The following is a 27,549-nucleotide window of genomic DNA, read 5'->3' as shown; positions in this document are numbered from 1 at the left end:
ACCCTGTTAAATCCTAAAACCATTACCTACTTTTCACTTGTTCAAGCAAATTTCAGCTGGTGTGAGGCACTTGCTGACTAGAAGACTGAATAATGACTGAATGAAGAATTCAGAATTTGGCCCATTGAATGTAAACCCTCATACTTCAATAGTCTATGTTAATATATACATTACTTTTGATGCATGTATAAATTTTCTGTGTATGCCATCTGCTGGGCTCTGTTCAGAATACAGTAACAACTCTTAAATCTTTTCCATTTCTCTTCTTACCTAAATAAGATTGCTAATTTCTCTTTACTTAGAAATGCAAATGTATGAATAATGCAATGTTACCTCATGTTATGAAAGCACTAATTGGAAATAGCAACTGCAATACACAATTTATCATTTTCGTATTTAAATTTTAATTCCTGCACTTTTTTTTTTTAAATGCATTGATTCTTCTAAGGTTGTATCTGCATGGCACAATTTAATACTTTATGGAGATACCTCAGCTAGCTTTGGAAGTTCTAGCTGGGGTGCTAGAAGCAGACCAGCTGCATTAATGCAACACTTTGTATCTAATTTATAAAAGCATTGTTCAGCTTCAGAGTGGGATCACAAAGAAAAACAAACATTTTAAAACTTTTTGTTTACATATACCAGTTTTATTTGATGATCATTACATTTTCTAAAACTATACTTGAATGCAAGGCCTGTTCATCTGCAACGCTGCCAACTTGTTAAACCCTGCTATCAGTTTCAATCTAGGTTAATAGATTTAACACTAGTGCAATAGTCACTGCACATTAGTTCGCCTGATTTCATTCTAAAAGTCACATAACTTTTCACAATAGCTGATGATGAAAAATCATTTAAATACACAGTAAAACTATGGTACAATAGCACATATGTATCTAAATTAAGTAACCTATTTACATCCATACTTCCAATTTTGAAAAGTTTCACCTTTCTTGGAGGTCCTGCAAATATAGGAAAATATGTGGAAAAGCAAAATGGGCAAAATCCTGACAATATTTGTACATAAAAGGGCCTATTTGTATCAAGGGTTGGCATGGCCAAGGTTTTGAAAGTTTGGAACTCAGAATAGGCAAAGCACATAGGACAAGTATAGTTGAAAATATTTATGTAAAATGGATTTACAAATCTGTTAACAACAAATAAAAAAAAAAGGAACGCTTTTCATTTCTTCAATACAATAACATTGTCGTTGTCATTTCTGAATTCCAGGCTATAGATTTTACAGTAAACATTATTGAAAGATTACAGTTATGTATATTCTCCAGTTAACTATATGTTGTCATGTGATTCTTTCTTACTATGACAGCAAAATGAAATATAGTACATTAATTCCATTCTTGAGGAAAGCTTTATTAATGGGAGAATTATAATTTTGAAATGGAAAATTAGAGCTAAAGTACCTCAAGAAAAGTAAAATAGATTTTCCTTTTCTGCAGACTAAGCAGAAAGTACATACTGGACGTGAATATGTAGTATTGTCTTGAAAAAAATAGACACAAAATGACTCAACAGTTTTTTTAACCAATAAAATAGGTAGAAACTGAAATACTATATTATATTTGAAAGAACTGGTCAAATCAAGGGGTTATTGACAGAAAATCAAGACCATTAAATGGGCAAGTTAAAAGAGGCACAAACAGAGCAAAGCCTTTCCTTATAATTGCTTAATCTTCACTCTATGTCCAGAAGGTTGTCTAATACCACTTCCATCTATATAGTTGGTTCAATAAAAGATAGCACCAAAAAACCTTGCTTCTCACATACAGCCATGGAGGCAATGTAAGCTAGAAAAGAGGTAGAATGACTATGGTACTGGAAATCAGGATTTTCCTTGGTCTAATCCTGGGCCATAATGCAACTGAATTGTGTGTTATCACTGTCAACCTCTCTGGGCGCAGTTCTGAACTGGTCTACGCTGTAATCCAGAAACATGATTGCAACTTGTGTAGATGTACCCAGCCTGCTCTCAGGTGCTGATAGCTGTCTTGCTGTGGCAAAATGAGCTTTTTTTTCAATTGCTAAACCTCATTTTGGATTTTGGGTAAGTACTTGGCAGCTGAAGTTCAATCGAGCCCCCAGCTAAATTGCTACTATGATCTAAACTAGTCAGTTGAAAGCTACTCTAGGTATGTCTATGCATAATGCAATCACAAGTTTGAATTGCAGTGTAGACACGCACATAGGCCACACCAGAGTCACTGCATAAGACACTATTTCAAGTCCAGTGCTGACACTTCCATTGTCTTCAGTAAGGTCAGAACATCCCCTATAGGCCTGCTTCCCTATTGGATGTGAATGCTGCTCCTTACTTTCCTCATGAAGTTAATTTGAAAATTAGTAAAGCACTTGAAAATAGTATTATTTTAAGCAGATGAATTCTAAGATAACTTTGTCTTTCATCACTTTATCTGTTTATACAGTGTTTTATGTTTAGCTTAGCACTCATAATTTAACTCCATATGTTTGTGAGGCTATGTGGATTATTTTTTTCTATATTGATTTTCTTTCTACATTGATTTGTGCTTTTGTTTAACATTTTTGATCAGATATCAGTTTTTGTTTAGAAAACACTGCAGAGACGCATATTCTTTTCCTTGTTAAATGAGAAAAACAGTTTAATTGCCTTGGGGAACAAACCAACAGCATTTAAACTTGCAACCTTCCATTATAAAGTCAAGCATCCATTCACTCTACTAGTGGTAACAGAATGGTGATTTAAAAAAGGAAAAGGAATATATTAGTCCTTACAAAGCTGGAAATGAGATTACAAAGTTAAGCATTTATACTTTCTGTACCAGTCTTCATATGGATATCTTTAAAAATCAGATTTAATGTTTTATTGCCACATCAAGATGAAAAAGATTATAATTTCCCTACTTCTGACTGGCTATTTCTCCAAACTAGTCTATAATAAATGCTTTAGTTCATATAATGCAAGGGTCAAGAGATTTGTACAGAAACCCTAAAATATCTGCTTCAAATAGAAATATTAGAGAGATACTTTAGATCTTCTGTGATGTTCTACTAATAACTTATCTAGAATTACTGCAGAGAAGATCAGTGCATTAATGTTGTATTTAGTTTGCTTAATTTAGGGATCTGAAATGCTCATAAACACTCCATAATTGAAAAAATCTGTAACTCAGTCTAGGATGACATTTCTAATTTATGGGATCTGATTTTTTTTTCCTTGTACTTTTAGATAATTACTGGTAGTGAAATCAGTGCAGCAAGAAACCACCCTAACTCATTTAGTCATTCTACATTCTGTATATGGGATGCTCCAGTCAGGTAAGGAAAGGAAATCTTCCCCCCACTTCTTTTTGCAGCCACCACTATTGGTGCAGTTACTGGTATTACAAAACTCCTAAGGGGCCATGTCTATGCGAGATGCTGACTGTGTAGTAGCCTGATACTGATGCGCAGTCAGGGTCACAAACAAAGACATCTGTCAGTGCTACTGTGCAGTAATTCAGGTTACTGTGCAGTCATTTAGTACTTGTATACTTGTACACTTATACAAGTACTAAATGACTGTGCAGTAAAGTTTGCGCAGTCAGCATTTTGTGTAGATGTGGCCAGTGTGTAGGAGCACAAATCCCACTGAGGGCTCATAGGACTTGCCCAATTAAGTCATTTCAGTGCTTTATAAAATAAGATCTTCTTTCTATAAGTCTACAGTGAAACATTTTCCTGGTCTTTTGATTTAATAAAAAAACAGTGTTACCAAACAGGTTTCCGTAGTTGCCCAATTATACATAATTGGTACACAGAATGATTGTACTGGGGCTGAAGTTCATTCTGGTATAATACTACTTGGAATATCACACTAGTCATAAAGAAAGCTTTAGAGCGAACTTAACTAGTGATAAATCATGCATTTAATTAAATTAAAAATGTGATCCTAGAAATCTCTTACCATCACCTTTCTGAGAAAATCACTTTCTTTACTCAATAAGGGCCTAAAATATTCCGCTTCTCCCTTTCCTTGATTGTCAGTCACAGCAGGAATGGTTTCATCACATAAATGTGGAATACACACTGACTTGTTTTCATTGTTATCCCTGATTATCTCATTTTAATATACAAAACCTTGTCAGAACTGTGCGCAGGAACAGCAAACTGCAGGGTGTTTTCCCTGTAAAAGGACTCCAGCCAGGCAAGATCCTTATTGCAGCAGCAGGAGAAAAACTATTGTGGATCTCACTTTATTGTTCTCCCAAGCAACACAAAACAGGATTTAAACATCTGTTTGTTTTAGCTACAGAGTGGTGTACTTCGGTTACCCAAGAGTTTATGGCTTAACTGGTCTCTGAGGAAGGGGCTAAATAAAAAACCTTTCTCTGATGGATTGTTTGGCCTTTATAAAGACATTTAATTCCAGGAGCTCATCCCCCCTGGGTTATATAAGCGTTAAAAATAGAATTTACTTTTGCTGAAAAGGAAAAAATCTTTGTCGAACCAATGTTTCCCATTAAGCCACGAAGGTACGTCTTTTTTTTTTATTGTAGTAGTTCCTGACCCAGTTAACTCCATAATTTATAAATACTGGACTGAAAGGAGCTTGGAGTAACAGAATCACCAAAAGTGGGGAGGGAGGGGGACCTTAGGAGGTAGTCTAGTCCAATCCTCTGCTCAGGGTAGGTTTATCTCTATCAAAACCATCCTAGACAAGTGTTTGTCTGATCTGAGCACGTTTCATGTACAACTACCAGTCATAAAGCTTGAAACATCAAAAACAACCTTTAGCTTGCCACAGGTAAAGCAGGAGAAATAATGGCGCTACCACTGCAAGAACAGGAAGTAGTGTGTTGAAATACCCTCAAGAGATCCGTGGAAGAGGACCATACTCCTCTAGCTTAGCCATATTTGTTGCCATTCACATAGGTATCTTCTTAATAAACTGGATTTAGATCTACTTTAAAGTTACTCCTGAAGAAGGGTGCATCTAACAGTGAAAAATTCCCTTTTACATCTTTTTTTCCAAAAAACTGGTTACCCATTTAGGACTTTTCTGCCTGATGCAGAAAACTGGTGAGTAGTGAGACCTAGAGCCTCACACAGATGGGATGAATGAAGTCCATCTGACATCATCAAGATGTCCAACTTTTACATGATGATGCTTTCCCTGCAACAGGAAAACAAGGAGAGCTTCTCCTTCAGGCCTATTCTACAGGTTTTTAGCAGAGAAAGGGGAGCTGTAACTCACCTGGTTCCTCTTCCTCTGCCCCCTAGATCTAATGCTCTAATTCATCTTCTGAGTCACAAGTGGACATTAGTGATGCAAGGTGAAGATATTAGTGGTACCTCTGTGGCTGTGACTGGGATTAGAGCCTTCAGAATCTACTGTAGTTATCTCAAGCGCTATTACTTTTGGATACTTTCATAATTATTATAATCAGCCAGACATATCTACTATAATAATTTTTTGATAATAGGTGTTTAACAGACCAGAAGGCAAAATCTTGTAGAGGAAAACTAGACTTTTTAGCTTCTCTCTTAACAAACAGTGTTTTGGGTAATTTGGAGTCATCCTAAATACTTTACAAGAACTATAGATAAGTTAAGACAGTTTATACACTTATACTTTAAGTGAACATTGGTAATATTTTATTAAAATGGTTCTGAAGACAAGTTATTAGAGCTCTTATAACAGTCAACAACTGATGATGTCTCTTTGAGCTCTGCTAAAAGCATCCCCTCCACTATAGCAGAGAAAACCCTAACCCTTTGGTTTCCAAGTCTGCAGTCATGGACTTTGAGCTTGCAGTGTGAAAACAGCAGAGCCTAATCTCTTCAGAACGGTGTGTTTCTTAAAATAATTACAGTTTCTACATGTGACACTTCACCAACTGCACTTGAGTATATACTTGGAACTTGTTTGTCAGCTTTGAATAGTGACCAAACCTGGTTTAGCTCTTCAGGCAAAGTAGGTGATCACCTAAAGTGCTCATATATTAAGGGCAAGAATATGTTTAGTTTAATGAAATCATGACTTCCTTTAGGAAGGGTGGGCGTTTATCAGTTGGACTAGGGCAATGAGAGCCCTAGAACTGACACCACTTGTCATCTGTTACTAGTCACCCTGACACTTGCCTGTAATGCTTCTTGGTGTAAAAACCATCTCAAGTAAGGGCTGCCTTTCATTTGGATGCATGGATAAGTCATTGTTTTTCTGGATGTTGTTTAGGCCTCTTCCTTTCTGTGTGTGTACTCTGCACCGTCTCAGAAGTGTCACCAATATTGCTTTCATCATTACCATGGCAATAAACTTCCCTACACAGCCCCGAGGGCCAAATCCAAATGGCTGAAAATAGCGAGAAGGAACCTATGCAAAACAAGAGAGGAGAGTACAGTATTTAATGAAAATGGTTTATTTTGTGAAGCAACTGAAAATACCATTAAAACTTATATTACCGATGGAGAAACCTTGAGGATAGGTTCTTTCTGAATCAAGTAGCACAGTACCACACACAGGGGATTTCTCATTTATTTGCTTACCTGAACTCTTAAATTAATTAAATTAATTACAGAAACTTGCAGGAATAGGGTCCCCAGGTGACCACTTTACCTGCTAAATCATTATAGCAGTCAAGCAGGAAAGAATTTTGTCCCTGGATATCAACCTCACATGTCTGATTCACTACAGTGGTCTTGCACAGGGTATGAAACAAAGGGAGAATTTCACTTTTGACATCAACAACCTATAGCTTTTGAATAACTGAAATAAGGCTTGGTATGTTGTCCAGTTTCATTCATGAAACTATGTAGATTCTGCAACTGTTACTAGATTGGAACTAGCATGTCTAAGAATGAATTTGTCATATATTGGAATTAAGCCAATTTTAATTAACACCTCACAGGAAATCATTTTATAAACTTCTGAACAGTTTGCCATCTTATTCTCCAAACTGTGAAATATATGTTTCTCAAATCTGTACTAGACTTGGGGCCAGTCTGTTACTCCTCCTCATGTTGAATAATACCTTTTTCCACAAGCAGCCCCAACAAAATCAGTAAAACTACTCATTTGATAGAGGACTACTAAGCATGAGTAAGGAGAGTTGATTCTGGCTCTAAATATAAAATAGTAGTGCATAAAAGAAAGAGGAGTTTCCACACTGTCTTGACCTGATTTCCTAATTAACCCAATACTTTGGCAGTGGAGGTTTTATTATACAAATTAATTGGAAGTTTCCTTTTAGTTGTGGCATGGAGGAGAATGGCCTTTGTTCAAACATTTCAAATAAGTTGAGCTTATTTTGTGAGGGATTATAGGTAAATACAAGTGCTTATGAATCAGAGCAGTGCTGCAGCTGCCTTAGCACAATGGCAAAGGGCTGGCCTGGGAAACAATATTGTAACAGAGTCATCTTCTCAGAAATTAACTAATGGTCTGGGTTGCTATCCACTTAGAAGAATGTGTGGAAATTATTTCTGGTTATGTAATTATGGAGGAAGTATTTTTAGCAAGAAGTTGTGTTCAGGAAGCAATAGAGAAATCAACTATAATAAAAAGGGGTAAAATGCAAAGGAGAAGTACAGTTGAATGATGAATTTAATAAATGGAGACACGTTTCCTATTTGTGAATTTTCACCAATTTGTCATTTTTTTCTGAATTATTTCTGGGCTAAATATATAGTGGAGAATACATTTACTATGAATATTAGCAACTAGTATTAAAATATTACTCTTGTTTGGTTAGTTCTGATGTCATAGCTTACACAATACTGTTTATTCTGTAACTAGATGATCATAAATCTTAGAATCAAGTATAACTGCTCACATCTGGGAGTTCAAAATGCACTTTTGGCCAATATCCCCATGTGTTATCTTAACTGTTTCTTCAGAGTCTGTCAGTAAATATATTCACTAAAACATTCACTAAAATGAGCATGTGGTAAAGGAAAATTGATTTGTTTGAAATGAAAGGGGGAAGCCAGGTGAAAAAGAAGATACCCTGTCAGAGGGTCTTTGAACTGGCTCAGGGACTCAGAATTCTGCTTGGATCATCTAGGGGCTCCCGGTGTATCAGAGCCCTGCCTGGGTTTTTGTGGAATTCACAGAAATGACTTTTTTGATGAAACATTTTGATTTAAATTGTTTTGGCATTTTCCTATGAATAGCTTTAGTGGTGGAACATTTTCAACCAGCTTTAATTATAACTCATATAGACTGTGTAGTTGATTCAGGCACTTACACAGACAAAGAGAGAATCTAATGTGTGATTAGAAAGGTCTTGGTAAAAATCAGGAGACACATTATGATTTCTAAATAGAAAGTAACATTATATCCCATGAAACAAGACAGGAGACTTACACTCTTCTCAAAATTTTCAAGAGAAAACTCATCAGGCTTTGGAAAGAATTCAAGCTTATGCATTCGTCCAATGTTCAGAATAATGTTTGTCCCCTTTTTCACAGGATAGCCATCGATCACATCATCCTGTAGAGCCTTACGCATGATCAAGTCCACAACTGGCTGGTATCTCATGCTCTCATAAATAAAATTCTCCACAACCTTTAGGTTTGGCATGTCATCGCTCTGTACATCTCTGTCACCTTGAAAAATAAAAGCAGACAGGGAGAAATTGATTTCTGGGTTCTAATTATATGTAATTGCTACTAGAAATGTTACACTTGATATAAGACTCTATTTAGTCAAAATGTAGTCCATTTTTACAGTTCATGTCAATGAGATGTCTGAGTGTTCCTGTGGCTCTGTACTACTCATGTTACAGAATGCCTGACATATAATTTATTCATGTGGATACTAACCTGTTAATAATGTGAGCTGCCACAAATCTCCTCTCTGTTATGCATTGACCCTGCTTCCACTGAAGCCAAAGGTAAAGCTCCCTTGGAGGTAGGTGAAGCAGGACAAAGGCTTCATATTAAATATCTTTAGTATGCCATAGAGTTTTAAACCCCTGGTCTGATAGGAGGACTTGGGTCTGGCTGGAACAAAGTATTAGGACTGGGTCATAAATCTGTTGCCAACAACATATACCCACAGAAAAGGCAATCAATATTTCCACTGCTTTCCTCACTTAAAGATTGGTCTCAAAGACAAGAAAAGTATTAGGATCTGATTCAGTTTCCTTTGGAGTCTCTGGAGAGTCATTAATTGATGTAAATTGAAATTTGGATGTATACCTCCATTTCTGTCAGGAGTTCCTTCTGAACCAGATCCTCTTCGATCAGTCCACAAATGGATTTTACTTATTTTTAAAGGGCCCTTATGGCTGTAATACCTGAGCATAGGTGGTCCTTCCAGAAATCCTAGTGGATTTTATTTTACACCATACTCTGCTGTAGGCCTGTGCAAAGTGGCTAGTATTTGCTTTGGATATGGCCAATTTGGGGGACAGTGATTTGATTTAGGTGATTCGAATCACTGTCCCAAATTAATTCATCTGAATCTGATTTGGAGATTTGGCTGCGGCCAAATCAGCTGAACTTCCAAATCACACAGGCCCCATCCCCTGCCCACTCTCCCAGCCCTGGCAATGGCTGCCCAGCCTGCACCAGCTTCCGGCTCTTTGAAGAAAAAAAAAGCCCAAACTCACCAGGTGCTGCCAGGTGGGAGGAGAACCCTGCTGTCCCACACTGCATGGGGGGCTCTGCCATGAGCCCCTTGACCACCCCCCCCCCCAGCTCCCAGCCCTTTAAGAAAAAAAACAACCAAAAAAACCCCACCCTGGACTCACTGGTTTCTGCCTGGCAGGGTGCCAATCCCTGCTGCCCTCCCACTGCCCTGAGCTGTATGGGGGGCTCTTCCACGAGCCCCCAGAAGCCCCAAGGCTGCTGCAGGAGCTGGTAAGTTGGGGGGGGTTGTTTTTTTTTCTTAAAGGGCTGGAGCTGGGCTGGTGGGGCAGCCATGGGAGATCTGGGAGAGCAGGTCGGGGGTGGGGAGCTTGTGGCAGAGCCCCTCCATACAGCGTGGGGCAGTGGGGGGCAGCAGGGATCATCCCCCTGCCAAGCAGCAGCCAGTGAATAGGGGCTTTTTTTTATAGCACTGGGAGCTGGGGCTGGGCAGGGCAGCCATGGGGAGGGCTGGGGGAGCAGGCAGGTGATAGGGCCTGGTAAGGGTCCTCTCATGGTCCCCCCCCCTTCTCCCATCCTCTATTTACCAGCTCAGAGTCTGGGTTCAGGTCCCTGCTGCAGCAGGCGGGGACTGCCCGAATCACCAAAGCTCTCTGAATCTTTTCCAAATCAATTCAGAGAACTTCAAATCAACGCGGACCTTTTAATTGGTCCCCTGATTCGATTCAGATTTGGAGATTTGGCCACCAAATTGGGCCAGATCTCCTCCAAATTGAATCAGCACCTTAAGCTTCGCACAGCCCTACTCTTCTATGTTTTCAGTTCAGAGGCAGTGAATCTAGCTCAAATCTGAAAGTAGTCTGTGCTAAAATATATTAAAATATATTTATCTAATCGCTGAAATCTCTTTGGGTTATTTTCACTTTGTTCCACCACTTTCCTGTATCACTTTCACTGACTTGCAATGGGTTTGAGAACAGTTACTCTAATGGTCAAACCTAACTGGAGCAACAGTAACTAGATGTTTCTTTTGGTCAGTGTCTCACGTAAAGCAAATATTTTGTCATGTCTATATTGTATTTTCTGTTCTTTTCAAATGTGATGCCTGCAAAATTAGAAGCCATTTGGGAAAATCAGTAGTGTGTATGAAGTTATGCTATGGTCTACTTTGGCAAAACTTTAAGACTGATATGTTCTGGCATGTACAGGTTTCAGAGATATTTTGTAGTTGATAGCTGTGGGCTGAATTAGCATTAAACTGCAGCTGGCTGCTTTTAGATAGCCAAACATAGCTGGGAAAAGAGCCTTTTCAGTTGCATCTTAATGGGAATGTTGTTGCTCTTACATGACCCATGAGACTCAAACTCTGCAAGCTGATATAAAAATCCTTATTTTACTGGTTTTACTTGGGCTACATGGTCTTAGGTCAATAAAAAAAATAGTTGCACAAAAAGAGAGAGAGGAGAAATTTAGCTGGAGGAGTAGACAAATGAGAGGCAATGTTTTACTAAAGTTCTGAAATAAGGACAGCACTGAAAATAGTCTCAAAATTAATGCTTGTGCACTTTGTACAAGTGTTATAGAATGTGTGCTACTCTTATTTAGGCCCTGACACTTAAAAACAACATAACAACCCAAATTAAAGGGGTAAAAGTTTGGGGAGGTGGGTTATTTCCATTAATTTATTGCCTACAGATAGATAGAATTGCACAAGAGTGAATTTTATATTGTGCAGGCTGGGAAGAGGATGGGAAGAGTAAAAGTAAAATTCTAAACAGTAGGGCTGTGCCAAGCTGCGGTTCCTGATTTGATTTGGTGGAGATTCAGCCTGATTCGGTGGCTGAATCTCTGAATCCGAATGGAATCAGAAGACCCTTTAATCTCCCTGAATTGAATTGGAACACTCCGAATCTCTTTGGAGAGATTTGGAAAGATTCGGAGATTCGAACCTAGAGACAGCTTTAAATGTTTTTTCTAGATACCTCTGGGTAGTAGCGGCTTATGGGTGCTGTGATGTTGGGGCATCCGGAGCATTCCAGAGGAGTGCAGGGGGCTGCCCAGCATGCTCAGCAGCTGACCTGGAAGTGGACCAGAAACACTTCCAGGCACCAGAAGCACTTCCTGGCTCAGTGACTGGTGCCTCCTGGGTCTGGTGGGAGGCACCTGAGATCCCCCTTTGGCCGATTACCAACCCAAGGCGGGAGGGCAGTGCGCTCCCTGGCAGACCTGGAAGTGGACCAGGACCGGTCCACTTCTGGGTTCACCACTGAGCACGTGGAGAACCCCCTGCACTCCTGTGGGATGCTCCATGTGCCCCAGCATCAGAGAGTTCACAAGCTGTGCCTGCTACCTCAAGGTACATAGAAAAAACTTTTAAAGCTGTGTCTGTGTCTGAATCGCTGATTCTCTGAATCAGCATTGAATCTTCAGATTCAGATTTGGCTGAATTGAATCAGGAACAGTGATCCGAATCAAAGAATTGAATCACTGTTCCTGATTTGGGCTGAATCCAAATACGAATCGAATGGGCCTGCTTCTTACACCCCTACTAAACAGCTTTTTTTCTTACATGAATACTATGCAGTTCAATAGTAAAAAGAGTAAAAAAATTATGAATGGAGCTAATTATAGTGAAACACAACTGAACAGGTATCCCCAAATTCATTTTAACCAGTGGTTAAAAAACACCACAATTCATCTTCTGCTTTTAAATACAATAATGTAAATTTGGAGTCATTTAGCTCATGTCTGTGAAATGACCATAGCTTTACATTGATGTAACTGAGGGATGAACTTACCATCTTCAATTTTGCATATTGCCTTGGAAGTTTGACATCTTTCTTTTACTATTTTTCCTTATATTTTTAATACAACTTTAGAAATTCTTTTTACATAAAAATGTTATGCAATGATTTCTGCAAACAGTTTACAATCCATACTTGTATAAGAAGGAAATGCTTTAAATTCTTACCCTGTGAAATGAAAATTAGATCACTACTCAGTAAAATGATCTTTCAGGGTCTTTAATGTCAATCCTTACCCATAACAGTTTCAATTTCCTTCATTATTTCCTCTTCTACCTTAGGGTGCTCTGCAATCAGTACAAGCATGAAGAAGAGAGTCACTGATAGTGTGTCAGGGGCAGCGATCATCATCTCCAGCACACACTGGTTAACGTTTTCAGCTGTCAGATCTCCACGGTTCTACAAAATTGAAGGGGGCAAATGCTAAACAATGGATTTACAATCTAAAAGATGAATATAATTGGAAGGATGTAGAATACTCAATACAACAGGTTCAAATTTTAACAGTGTTGACTCAATCTCAGCTAAGTAACATCCATTTTATTGTGTGCATCTTGCAAATGTAAAAATGAAAACCAATGTCCTGGTGTTTTTGTGGTCTTATAGCACTTCTTTTAAAAGAAGGGATTCATCCTTAATCTGAAGTCCCACCAAACCTAGAGTGCTGCAGCATACTAAGCATCAGTCCCATGTGGCCGTCCATTACAGAGCTTGCTTGATGCTAAAGAGTCTATATGTTTACAGTAAAGGAAGGATTTGGGGATCTTTTTGGTATGAATGGTGTTAATTGAAGTTAAATACAAGTGCTTAGAGAGAGGTTGAATCTTGTTGAGAGACTTTGGGATGTGGATTTAACCTGAAGATGTTAAAAAAATCACCCCAAAATCAACAACACTTGAACATTTCTGAGGCTGTCCAAAAACTAGAGGTGCACCAATACATGAGTCCTTATCGTATCGCTACCAATAAAAGGAAAATTGACATTATCAGCAATTGGCTTTTTGGGCTGATGTAGTTGATAATGTCATCAATAAATGCCACATGCATGAGTGCAGCTGCAGCATGCATGTGGCCAGAAATGCAGCCTGGCAGCTTGGAAAGCACCACCCCACCCTGGCTGTGCAGTGCCTGCCCCTGCCCCTAACCCTGCCCCACTCCCTCCCTCACCACGGGGGTCTTGATCTACACCCCCCACACACCCCTTCCCTCCCCTATCTCCTTCCCCCCAGCAGACTTACCAGCCAGACACTGCTCTCCAAGCTGCTGGGCTGCATATCGGCAGACAGATTGGCATCAGCCAACATGGCTGGTTAATAATCATCCATCAGTATCAGCCCAAAAAATCATTGTTAGTCCACCCCTAGCAAAACCTATATTTTTAAGTTGTTATTATTTTTAAGTGGCCTTCCTTTAAGCTGCAGGTGAAGTCAAATTTTGTTTCAAGTCATCTGCTCTTCCCCCTCACACCATCATATTTTGACAGTGACAGAAGAGCTTTGGACAAATTGCCAATATTTTCTACGCATCCTTATTACCTGTGCAAATATCAGTTGTGTTGCAAAGTCCACGTGCTCATCCAGTTTTTCAACAGTGAAAAGCTTCTGACGTTTCTGCTGTATTAATAACTCCATTGCTCCTTTCAAATCTTTGCTGAAAATGGATAGAATCCAGTATACCTATAAATGTCTGCAAAATTTGAACGCTTGCCAGTAATGCATAATACAGGAATAGAAATGTAGAGACTACATTGGAGAAGAAAGTTAAGAACAGAATGAACAAGCAAATAATTTCTCATGCAGCACACTAGTGAAAGAAATTTGACGGGCCTGTTTGCAACCAGGCAAATCCCTAATAAGCCAAAAGTATTTAATGTGTCACTACATGTATCAACTCTAATGAGAATGAATGTAGATGCATTAAAACTTCAATAGTTGATGAAATCTCAATAGAAATACTGGTACCAGGAAGCTTTATAAAGCATGGACTTTCATTCCAGTAGTAGTAATAAATTGTGGCTTATTGTAAACTATAGTATTGTATAGTTCTCCTAGTCTGTTCACTTTGGGCATGGCTATGCTCCCTCCATGCTGCACTCAGGCTCATCACTCTGAAGCACACCCTGTATGTGCCAAAGAGGCAGGGTAGATCAGTTGGGACAGCCCTGAGCAAGGCATATGCTCACCACTGTTCTTAAGCCACTGTTTTGGTAATGTTTATTTTCCATATGCCCGAGGCCATCCTATGGTGTCTTTATAGCCTCATTTCTTGATTTGGTGTGTGTGGAACAGGAATAAGTGGGTGAGCTGCCTCACTGGGTGTGCCCAGGCACAGCACAGGTGGTATGGACATACTTTTAAGAACCCTGCCGTCTTCACAGATTATGGAGATCCCTACTTAAAGCCATGGTCATTAAAAATTCAAGATTTTCCCATTTACTAGCCATTGGTATCTGAGCCACTACAGTTCTCTCTCACTTGAAGTAAAAGACAAAACTCTAATGTCACAGATATCACTGAGTAGAAAATGCTGAAAGATACCTAATTTCTTTTTTAGAGGTAGAGAGTGACATCCTGGTTCTATTCAGTGTGAAATTTGCTATTGGCTTTAGTGTGAACAGACTATCAAGTAGTATAGATAACCTTCCTTTCTTAAGTTCCCTCAAATCCTTTATCCAATATAATCGTATCAGAAGTACTTGTTACACATACTTTATGATGACCGTTTTCTCTGAATCGGTAGTTCTCAACATTTGTAGACTCGAGGTACCACTTGGAAAATGCCAGCTTCTAGTTTTCATTCATTTTTGACTACAGAAAAGTAATAGAACAGTTCTTCGGTTGTAAAGAACCCAAAGGCCACTGTAGTTGAAAATGTTTTTAACACTGTGGAATCCCAGTTGAAATCTTTGGCTTTATCTTGTGAATTATGCTTACAGACTTAACACATTGTGTGGCACCCTGTAGCACCCTTGAAAATATCTCAAGGCACCTGAGGGTGCCAAAGCACCCTGGCTGAGAATCATAGCTCTAAATAGTTAGAGACCCATCCAGAAACAAGATGAAGTGACTGCCAATTCTTTTTATAAACAGTCATTTTTTGGTAGAGGAAAGCAAATGAGATCATCAAAATTCAGTGAAAGAAGCATTTTGTAGGTGGGTGTGTGCCTTTTATAAATGGAAAGATGGAAAAACTAATTTGTTCCTTTTGCAGGGGGAAAAATCCATGCTGAGATGATATCTAGCATGCTAAGTAAAGTTTTAACTCATGACTAATTATTTTGGGAACATCATAGGCACTAAAAAGCAGGATTACAATGAAATATTTGTTTCAATATCCTAACTGTAAAAGGGACTTGCTGATGTGAACAAGTGCTGTTTTCTTTGGATTACTGTTGGACTCTGCTTGAATTGGTAGCAAGTGAAGGTAGATACCATCAAATGGCTTGTCATCAAAAGTCGTGACAAGTATAGTGATTTCAGTTCAGTTTCATACCTGCTTGCATCTCAGCAGAGACACCAAGACTGAACTGGCAAAAAACTGAGTTCCCCTCTCCACAGGTCATTCCAGAACAGGCCTGTAGACCAGGAGCACAGCTTGCACAGCTGCTGTCCTGGTTCTGGAGGCAGAGAGAGGACTTCAGTCTCAATAGCTCAGTCAATCAACTTTGGAAACTCTGCAGTTTGTCTTCAGAAAAATAGAGGGAGAAAACGAACAGGGGAGAATGACTGACTTCAGGAATGCATAATCAGTCTTAACTCAATGATCTGGAAAACTGTTGATACTTACACTGACTCCTCATATTTCTTGTACAGCCAAGAAATCTTGAAAAAGATGTCAGGTTTCAGTAAAAGTGCTTGCCAGGCATCAAAGTAGTTCTGAATTTTAAGCACAATAGCATTTTCTGAAAATAAAAATGAACAAATAGCAGTACAAATTTTAAACTTTAATATGCCAATAACTTGCCAAGTATTTCATCCAAAACCAACAAGGAAGGCTTGATTCTCCTTCTGCTAAACTCAGTAGATTTTCAATATCATCATTTTTCTTTTTCTTTCTTGGCTTTTTCATGGTTGACACTGAAATAGTTTGTATTAATTTGTGATGAATAACAACATGAAACATTTTGTAGTACACTGTCTCCGTTATACTGTTCTTTCTGAAGACTATGACTCTTGAGTGGAAACGATCCTTTGGTGTAAGAACCAATACCAAAGTCTACTGCTGATATTGTTATGTTACAGTATTTTGACATGAGGTAGCCAACTTCTCACCATGTTAATGTTACTTCAGCTTCAGACTTTTAGGGAAGAGCATGTCACAGATGATAAGGAAACTGGTAGGTGAATTTTTCAAATTAGCTATTTAGCTTGGAAGTTTTCTGACTTGTATGTGCAAAGAATATTGGGGTAGGTGCCTGCCAGATTCACAGAAACCTTCCTTTGCACATTTCATAAAATGTTGTCTGCCAACAAATGTTTCGCAGCTGGCAATTTGGCACTTTTTCTAATGTGAGAATGCAGCAAATATAAAGAGAGGATTACTTTGTTGAAAGCATCATGATTGCTAGGATGACTGGGAAACTAACTAAACTGTCAGGATGCAGATGCTACCATTCAGTTCAGGGGACTTGTCAGGCCTGATGGACTGAATGTATATTTTTAAAGAAAATTTATAATTCTCACTTTGGATTAGAATCAATTCCAATCAGATCTGGCATTTTTATTAAATAATTGAGCATTAAAAACTGACCCTGGAGCAAACATTCTGAGGCAGAACTTCCCATTCATCTCAGCATGAAATTTTGCTTAATATAGGCTTTAGAAATGGACCCACTATAAGATAGAATAAAGCTTTCTGTACCATCCAAAGGGATCCTGAGAAAGAGTTTGTTAGAAGTATCTAACATGATCCGCCTCATAAGGTTCAACACATTGATGTTTCCCAGTTCAGTGGTCACCTCTTCCAATTTGTCCAGATGATCTGTTGTTGATTCAACACAAATTGATATCATACGTACAAGACCAGGACCAGACAAAGCTGAAATGCACAGGTAAAGTAGACAGAAAATCAGTTAATATTTGTATTATCTTACTTATCTGCTTACTGGCTATTAAGTTGTAAAAAGAGGTAATGAAGTGTAACCAAAATACTAAGTAGGTCAAGAGAACAGAATAGGGATAAACTAGGATAAAAAACTAACTGCCTTCTAAAACTAGTAAGAACCATCTTCCTTTCATAGTTCCACAGTTATTAGGGTTGGAAGGGACGTCAATAAATCATTGAGTCTGACCTCCTCCCCTGGGCAGGAAAGAGTGCTGGGGTCAGATGACCCCAGCCAGGTGCTTGCCCAGTCTTCTCTTGAAGACCCCCAAGGTAGGAGAGAGCCCCTCCTGCCCCCTGGAAGCCCATTCCAGATTCTGGCAATCCTTACCATAAAGAAGTTCTCCCTGAAGTTCTTCCTTTGGTAAGAACAAAGTGGGATAAAAATGGATGGTACAAGGAAAGGCCATTTTGGGGTTCTTCCAAGCCCTCAGATCCCATAGGAACTACTGGCAGGAGCACTGGGCAAGGAACCTTTCCTGAATTGTACAGGTGGCAGAAGGAGCAAATGAGAGGACTGCTGAAAGTTTCAGAGTGAAATTTCTTTGAAATCAGCTTAGGCTGGGACAAAACCACTTGAATACAAAACTGCCCAATGAATTCATATGAATGCTGGACCGTAAAAATATTGAAATCCGCATCTTGTAGGCATAATAAAGTTTTGATTAAAGAAATTAAGGATCTTCAAGACCTTCCCTAATAGCATGAAAATCAGGATGAATGAGGAAGGAACATATGGAATAAAATATTTGCGTAGGATGCATGAAAAGTGAAGTAATTATACAAAATGCCTAATGCTACATTTCAGGAGTGCAGAATATATGATGCAGGAAATATGTGTTACAATGTAGATGCATACAACTTACCTTTGGTGAAGAAAGGTCGCATTTCTTTCCAAAGTGTTGGATTATTATTAAATATAATACCATTTTCATACATGCCAATACACTGTAACCCAAGCTTGCTCCCAAATCTAGAGACATAGTGCCCATGTTTCATTACATAGAACACACTTGAGGATCTGGAAAAGGGGGGAAAAAAAAGATTTCCTAATACATATCTTTAGTTTGCATCCTTTGAGGTTCCAACTTTTTCCTATTAAACATAGAGAACTCTCAATTCATCAATAAATATTGTACATGGTATGTTGATGTTATTTCTTATACATGCAATTTAAAAACAAAAACCTAATTGGATTGGTAGAATGATGCATGAATGTATGTATAGTACACCTGGACCTGCTCTATATTTTCAGTGGGTGCATCTACACATTCATTAACGTTTTTTTGCTGCTGTGCATTAAATTTAGAACCTCTAATGTGAGGTACTAACTAAATGCGCATGAGGCTGCTCTAATGCACAGTAGCGGAAGTGCACACTCTTTTGACGATGCTTAATGTGCAGTAGCCTAATTTTACCAAGCATTAGTGTATTAGTATAGTTTTTGCCTTGATGCTATAATGCACAGTAAAATAGGCTACTGCACATTAAGTCACACGTGTAATGTAAATGCCCAGTGAGAGGGCATTTACTGCTATGGAAGTTTAATATGAAAAAAGTTTAATATGGAAAAAAAAGCAGAGATGTATAGAAACATACAGGATTTGTCATCCAGTCTCTGATAGTGGCCAGTATCAGATGCTTCAATAAGAATGCAATGGCAATTGCATGTATGGGGGAAGTTCCCTCTTAACCCCTGGTTGTTCTGTACAGTAAAACATGCAGATTGATATGTAGAATATATACAATTATACTACTGTAGTTTAGTTTGTCACTACTGATGATATTGTTACTATTCATGTAAATTTGTAACTCTTTAATAATTCTATCTAGAGCCAGCTGTAGGGATGGGCAAGGTGGGCAACCACTCAGGGTGTTGTGGTCAGGGGGACACTGGACTCATGCACGCATGAACACATGTGAGCAGCCCACATTCACAGCAGTGCTTTTGTCCTGCCTCCCCCTGGTAAAAGAAGCAGTGCCCAGCCTAGCCTGCTCCCCTGCCTTCCTCCTCCTCCAGCCCTCCCACCTTATTCCCCCCCCATCCCCTGCCTCCAGCCACTGCACAGGAGGAACTGGGCTGAGCTGTGTGGGCAGCAGCAGGGCACCACGCTGCTCCATCTCCACTGCCAGACTGTGCCCCATGTCCCTACCTGCCTCCTCTTGCCTGCAGCAGTGCTGCTGACTTCTGACTTTGGGAAGCAGGATGGAGAGAGCGGGGGGGGGGGGGGGGGGGGCACCAAAATACAAGTTCTCCCAGGTTGCCAGAGTGTTTTTCCACTATTAAAATGAAATGCCACTATATAGAGAGAGGGCAATATTTTATTGATATATTTGGGCAATGTTGGGCAATGTTTTATTGATATATTTACAAGTATAAAGCAACTTGCAGGGGGAGTTGGGGGAGTTTGTGGGTGGGTGTAGGATTTGTGGGGGTGAGGTTTGAGGGATATGGGGCGTGTACGGGGGGGTTTGGGGTTTGTGGCTGGGTATGTGGGTGAGGGGTTTGTGGAGGTGGCTTGGGGTGTGGGAGGCTGTATGGGTAGGGCTGCTCAGGAGGGGTGGCTCCCCTGTCTCTGCACAGGGTGAAGCCCTCCCACACAGCACATGGATGGTTTCCCCTTGCAGGGCCCACAGCTTCCCCCTGCATGGCCCATGTGCACCCTTACAGGGCCCACATACACCCCCCCCACAGGGCCCACAGCTCACCCCCACAGCAGCAGTGGCCATGGGGCACTCAGAGCCTGCTGCGGCCACAGCTCCCAATGGCTTGGCATGGCTCCAATTGTCTCAGAGCTGGTGTCGCTTGTGCCACCTCTCGCAGGACTGGCCTGGCTCAGCACAGTGCCACATGGGACCATGTGGCTTCAGATAGCCCTGGGGCAGCTTAGACTGTCACCCGGGGGTCGGTGCCAGGGACACCAGTCATACCAGGCTGGTATGACTTGCAGGGACTGCGGTCATACCAGGCTGAGTCCTGCCTCCATGGAACTGGCCGGGCCTGACAGCACACGGGGCCTGTAGAGGCAGGACCCGGCCTGGCACGACACACGGTCCCTGTGAGTGGCGCCGGCCCCTGGGTGACAGCCCAAGCAGCCCTAGTGCTGCCTGAAGCTATGAAGCGCCACACCAGGCCGGGCTGGTCTCGCGACAGGCAGCACAAACAGCACCAGCTCTGAGGCAATCAGGGCTGTGCTGCACCACTGGGGCTCTGGTCTCAATGGGCCCTGAGCACCCCATGGCTACTGCTGTGGGGGTGGGTTGTGGGCCCTGTGGGGGAGGGCTGGGACCCTGTGGGGGACCCATGCCCCCCCAAGCAGCTTCCCCCACAACCCCCACACATGCACAGCCCTCCTCCCCCACATTCCCTACCACCCCCCGGTCCCTACTTACTGGGGACAGCTCCCAGGTCCCAGTTTTGCACCACTCCTGTTTGCCTGCATGCAAGGCATTTGCTAGGGCAGCAGGGGGCACCATAGAGACACTCTGGCTGGATGCCAAAGTGTCTCTGGCAGTCCGAGCCCCAGCCTGTCTCAGGGGACAGTGGGGCACTGGGTCTGTGCTGCTTTTTTCTGTGGTGTTTCTATTTGATACCTGGAAATCCAGGTATCAAATTTTGAGCCCATGCTGCAAATATGCAGTGCTCATCTGGATGCACCCTATGAGATCATATGTAAACAAAGACCATCTCTCTGTCATGTTTGTTACAGACCAATAAATGTGATCTCAGTTTTCTAATTTTATTGCGTATCATCCTATATAAAACCTCTGGATCTTTGACTTTATTGCTGGATCATGGCCAGATCACGGTATCTTGTGAGACACTCCCTAGACTGAAAAGAATGCATCATTTGATTCAGTAGCTGTATCAATACATATGTACATGCATTGCACAGGACAATTCAGCATTTCTACATATGGCTGTTAATTTGGAAATATATAGGCATGTTTCATATATGATAATTATTTAGTGGGCAGTATGATTATTCCTACATGAAAATGTGATGAAACTGAAGGAGAAATTTTACAATTGTACATGTGGCAACAATATCCCACAGGAAACCACAATGCCTGCTTTGCTTGTTTTAGTAGAAGAGATTCTTGAATTATCATACTTTAGCAAACTTGCCATAATTATCATTTACTACTTTCAAACATCATCTCCTTTAGAGGGAGCTATGTTCTTAGGAATGTTGATCCACCAGCATACAATTATGAGATCAATGGCACCAAGGAAAGAAGTGAGGCAAGGATCAAAGGCAAACCATCAGCCAGCTAGCATGCTGTGATGCACGTTTTGTGGGCCAGGCCCTGACATCCTCATTTTCTCACGCAAAAGACTCCCACTGAAATCCTGGTCCCATTGAAGTAAATGGGAGTTTTGCTGTTGACTTGACTAGAGCCAAGGTTTTATTTAGCCTAGGAGTTTTGCTTGAGTAAAGATTGCACAAACACTGAAGGATTATGTAGTGTAAACAGCAACCAAGCTTGCAGCTACAGCTTTTAAGGTGCAAGAAAGGGCAGCGTCTATATTTCATAAACCTGAGCACAAGTACTGTAATGATGGCAGGCCTCTAACAGGTCAGAAAGGGAGAGGATCCCATGTTCTCCACAAATCCGCTTGCCCCACTAAAGCCAATTACAGTGTGCCTGAATTACAGGATGTCAGGGTTTGGCCCTGAATGAGCAGATAGAACAAATGTAATTATTATTGAAATTGGCCTGGACTTTGCTGATTGAAGCAAAAATTATGCAGTGAAGTCCTGTAGGAGACAATGTGAATTATACCTCATGCTCTGCCAATCTTTCCCTCTATGCATCTAATCTCAGTGCAATTGGAGCTGATGGCAAAATTCCAGTTGCCTTGAATAGGAACAGGATGGAGCTATATGTTTTGATAGGATTCAGATTGTGCTGTTTAACTGTGCATGGAGAAAGCTTTCTTTATTTTAATGTAAAGGATTTTAAAATACTAATTTGCCTTCTCCTGTCCAGGTTTTTAAATGGGAGGAAATTTGAGGTGCTGACCGGGACGTCTGATGCCTCTGAGGCATTGGTGTGTATGCATCTGGTTATTTCTGATGATCTACCCCAGACCTGAATCTAAATACTGAAAGCATTAACAGTTCTTAACAATTAGACAGACTTTCACATGTTACAAGCACTGCCTAGGCATTAAATAGAGTGAAGTTGTTAGCTACGTTAATCCAAAGTTAGGTAAAAGGCAGGACAAATTAATTTAGTCAGAGAGATGTGAGCTTTCATACCCTACAGCCTGCTTCATCTGATGCTGTGAATGATGAAATAGCATCTGATGAAGTACTCTGTAGCCTACGAGAGCATATGCCCCCCTGAATGAGTTAATTTATAAGATGCCACACCGCCTGTCTTCTGCCAGATATTAAATAATTAAAACCCTGACATCTATGTCAGGTAAGAGTAAATAAGATTGTTATTATCGTCACCATCATCAGCCATTTTTACAAAGATGGAAATCAAGGCATGAGGATTTGTCCAATCCACATGGTGATCAGTGGTACAGACCATTGGACCACAAAATATTTCAAGCATCCTTATTTTGACTTTTATATAACTAAGGGGTCTGAATCCAGAACAACTGAAATGGCTAATCAAGCAGTTGTTTTTTGTGTGTGAAAAAAGAGTATTATTTTTTTTCATTCATAGTAACATCCTCATGCTTATTATGGTGATTGGAATTAGTAAAACTATATAAGCATCAATTCAATAATTTGTTTAGACTCTGTGTGTGTGTGTGTGTGGGGGGGGGGGGGTGTCCTATACTTAGTATATTGATCATTACCATGAATAGTAAATACACTACAAATAGTATTAAATATTTGCAGAATTTGGGCCTGATCCTTCTTCCTGTGAAGTCTATGGCAAAATTTCCAAAGACTTCAGCGGTGCAGAATCAAGCCTTCAAAAACCAAGTACTGACATTCAGAATCTACCCAGAGAAAGATCAGCAAACAGCAGGAGATGAGATTTCTGTAAGTGAGAAATAACTTTGAAAATAATTAAATAATTCTAGTATAACAAGGTGCCTGGTAAAAATGTGTGAAATACTTGTTATATTATTAGAGAGAGAAAAGAAATATTTACTTGCTAATAATAAGTGTTTCCTCTCCACTGATCCAAACTCTCACAAATTCTCCATATATCTTATTGTAATAGTTGCAGGCATTGCCTACTCCCATCCAAAGAAATCTCCCATGTGAAATGAGGGCACCGATTCCCATACAATAACAAGGCCCTAAAGAAAAGATGAAAGAAAATTATACATTTTAGCAATGATTGGTTACAAAACATGCCAAAATCACTCTTTGCACAGGATCTTTTGCTTCATGGTCAAGGTGTATATTTGGATGCTTGATCTCAGATAAAATTTCCTTACAACAATCTGACCTAGGGAAACTTTTAATCTATGGAGCTGAGAGAGAATGTACTATCTGCACAAATTCAGCACTATGCCCCACAAACAGCTTGTAAGCATACAGTAAACTAAGTTCTGAATCTGTTCTTGATACTTCACTTAGATAGTTGTTGAATTGTCCTCCACTAGTAGAATGCCTACATACCAAAAAGTGAACTACAGCTCAAAGAATAATGTCATCATATTATTGTTTATGCACTGATAAATTTAACAAATAGTTTGAAAAATGTGTGTGGAATTTATATTAAGCTGTGATGATTAACTGACACAAATTCAACTTCTTGGCTTTTCTTATCATATAAATAGTAGTAGGGAAGGAAGGCACAGACTTAGAAAATAGATATGTTTAAGAGCATTTTATTCAGTGATCTTATGGATATGACTTTCTCAAGAAAGAGGCTAGAACTGGATACTCTGAAGGTAGTTAATGGACAGAATTCTGAACTTATTTCTCCTGAGTATAATCTAGATAACTGTATTGACTTAAAACAATACTAGAACTGAACTGGTATCACTGAGAAAAGGCTTTGAATAGTTTTGGAGCTCTGTTTTACAAGGAAACCTCTGTTTTTGCTGACAGCTTCCAGTCTAATTTCATGGCATTTATTCAGATCCATGACACAAAGGAAGTTCAATATTTAAAGAAAAAATTTGTATTTTATGCAGGACACAAGGTTTACAAGTTCCTTAAGATTCCAGCCTTTATTGACAGGAATCACAAGAAAGTCAATAAATAGCCTGTGAATTTAGGCAAATTAATGTATTATTACTTGACTAATTCTATAAAGCATTCAGGTTAGACTCAAAAACCTCTGTGAATGCTTTTCCAATATTCTTTGAACTCTCCAGAAGCAATTGTTCAATGAGAGGTTTGGATATCCTCTCATGCTTAGTTTCACTCTGTCACCTCACTATTAACTAATGTTATTCTCGATCCATACTGGTGTGAAGTGCACATTGTATTCTAACAAGTGATCATTCATTAAACTATACCTGATGGAGAAAAACCTGAATTAGTGACAGCTGTGAAATGATTCTAAAACTATTGCAGGAAGAGTCATTAAACTGGGATATCATCCCCTAAGAAAAAAATCTTTAGTGTCAAAAGCATAGAGAAATGTAAGTAATGAAAGGGTTCCAAAATGATTGCATCCCCTCAGTTAGTGTGATTTCTACCAGAAAGTGCTTTCTAAAGCTGCAACATTTTTCAAAGGTGATAAGATATGAAGCTCTAAAGCGTACATGAAAATGATACAGAAGTTAGAAAACTGATTTTGTTTAAAATTCTTATCTTTCTATCATGCAAGACTCTATTCAGAGGAAAGCAAATAAAGGAATACTTATTCCTAACCAAGCCCATTTTACAATGCAAGACTGGGAGTCGAGCTGGGCCCTTCAGATTTTTCCTTTTCCTTGTCTTTATTTTATAAACTTCCTTGTTAGGAGCATCTGAAACATCACTTTCTGTTTTTTAGCCTTATTTGAAAAGCAAAAGAAAAGATCTGGAGACATTTTGGGAGATACTGTTTCTAATATGGGTTTACCTGGGATTGATGATGTTTCTTCATAATTCCATATTAGGAAAAGAAAGCCCATGAGGAGGAGTATGGGCACGGTGGCAGCTGGCATGGCTTCTGGCACCACATTGGTGATGTTGTAATGCATTGGATTCAAGGTTTCCAGTATCATCTTTTCCAAGAGAATTTCCTTTGTCTTCTGTGGAAGCAATGGGGAAAAGAGGCAGACGGATTCAAATTTGAAAGCACCTTTAACTGTAATCAGTACCTTCCAGACCCTTTGCAGATTCTGTTGCTGAGCAAACTCATTCCAATAGTAGCTTTGTTTTTATAATAAGGCTGGCTGCTTAGACAAGACAAGCTAAACCGCAAGTCAAAACAGACTTGGAGCAGATGCACTTTCTGCCCAGAAAAAACGACGTTTTTCTGACCTTGGTATTGAAGTTCAGGTTCCTTTTGGATACTTTAGCTGATAGACCTTTTATCTTTGATATTGCCCTTGGCTGGCCAATAATGACGTTTATTCCAGACAACGTGCCAAATTTATAACCAAAATAAAACAAATTAAACTCTCAACAAATGTGGAGGCATTGAATGAGCTTGCATACAGGCTTTTGTCGAAGTCACTGACCCTTTTTTCCCCTTCCAGTATTTATCACTGGTGTTTGTGAGTATCCTTGGATTTCCAAAATAATGTAATGCATTGTATTTTTTATATATTTTCATAATATTTAGCATTGTTACATAAGGCTTGTCCTACCAAAGTGAACTGTAGGTTCACTGACCTGATGCTGTATCTTTTTTGTGGTAGTGACCAATGCTTGACTCAAAGGACAGCTAAAAAGACAATCACATGACTATCCTACAATACATAAGAAGAGAAGGAACTTCTATTCCTAACAATCTTCTTAAGTTTATTCTATAAACTATGGGATTTGATCATCCTTGTGAAAGCCGACACTATTATCTGAGTGAAGTGAGACAACTTATAGTTTGTTGTTACGTCACAATAAATCAGCAAAACACTCTTTAAAATCTACTCTTGATAATTAAATGTCAATATTTTTGACTCCTTGAGATATTAATAAATTAAAACTATGATGTATAGGTACTGGGTGCACATGAGTGCAGCTGTTCCAAATTCAGACTTTTTTGTCAACAACTCACTCATCTTTAATCAACAACTCACTCATATTATGCATTCCATGTGTGCTCAAATTTATCATATGCTTATGTCTCACAACCTTAATTTGGTCATTATTTGTACTATTATATTATTTATACAATGTGCAATAGCATGGTAGGTGCTTTACAGATGGTGAGACCTCACAGTCTTTCAGTCTAAGTAGTAGAGGTACAGACCATCCACAAAGTGTGAGAAAGGGAAGCAATAATTCAAAACTTTGTGAATTCAAGTGTTATTTTGGATCACTACTATGAAATACTTGGTGTATTTTCCTAAAGGGAATATCTTATCATACACAAGATGCCAAGTGACCCTTTCAGTCACATGTGCAGTGCTCTGATGGCTAGCTGGATCCCATGAGACATATTATATTTATTGGTGTGGATTCCTCCTTATCTTGTATGCTTCCCACAATGCAAGTCCCTTCTCCAGAAGTGTAACTAGAGTGTGGAAAATGGGGCACTAGCCCTGGTGCTAATTTAGAGGATATGTGGAATCCACTCCGGCAGCGGCTCTTGGCATTCCCTCTTCCTGCTCACTCGTGTTCTGCACCCCCTGCACGACACCCTCTTTGCAGGGTGCCAGAAGTGCTAGTTATACCTCAGGGGTGTAGGTTGTAGTCGTGTTGGTCTAAGGACATAGGCAGACAAGGTTCTTTGGGTGAATCTGATATCTTTTATTAGACCAACTTAAATAGTTGGAAAACATTTATTAATCATTCCATCCAGGAAGAGCACACTCCGACTGATGAAACTTCCTTAGCCTGACGAAGAGTTTTTGAACCTGAAAGCTTGCTTAATAATTGTTTTCCAACTATTTAAGTTGGTCTAATAAAAGATATCAGATTCACCCAAAGAACCTTGTTTGCCTAGTTATACCTCTGCTCTTTTCAGCTCCTGCAAAGGGTAGGATAGAAAGCAA

General features: G+C 39.7%; 1 protein-coding gene across 2 annotated transcripts; it reads right to left on the bottom strand.

Moving 5' to 3' along the window:
• Positions 1-625: 625 nt before the first annotated feature.
• Positions 626-25,791, bottom strand: LOC102566432 (cytochrome P450 19A1-like). 2 transcript variants are annotated; one of them, XM_019477372.2, is made up of 9 exons: positions 25,470-25,791; positions 23,595-23,745; positions 18,338-18,492; positions 17,232-17,351; positions 16,158-16,272; positions 13,907-14,021; positions 12,608-12,770; positions 8,342-8,583; positions 626-6,349 (listed from the first exon to the last, which is right to left on the bottom strand). In XM_019477372.2, exons 1-9 carry the CDS (start codon positions 25,612-25,614, stop codon positions 6,098-6,100), a joined length of 1,458 nt encoding a protein of 485 aa, XP_019332917.1. In that variant the 5' UTR covers positions 25,615-25,791; the 3' UTR covers positions 626-6,097.
• Between the last annotated feature and the right edge of the window lie 1,758 nt (positions 25,792-27,549).

The sequence above is a fragment of the Alligator mississippiensis genome, chromosome 11 (genome assembly GCF_030867095.1).
Source record: "Alligator mississippiensis isolate rAllMis1 chromosome 11, rAllMis1, whole genome shotgun sequence".
NCBI classification, from domain to species: Eukaryota; Metazoa; Chordata; order Crocodylia; family Alligatoridae; genus Alligator; species Alligator mississippiensis.
The sequence above is the reverse complement of the archived record's forward strand: the minus strand, read 5'-3'. Positions and strand labels throughout refer to the sequence as shown.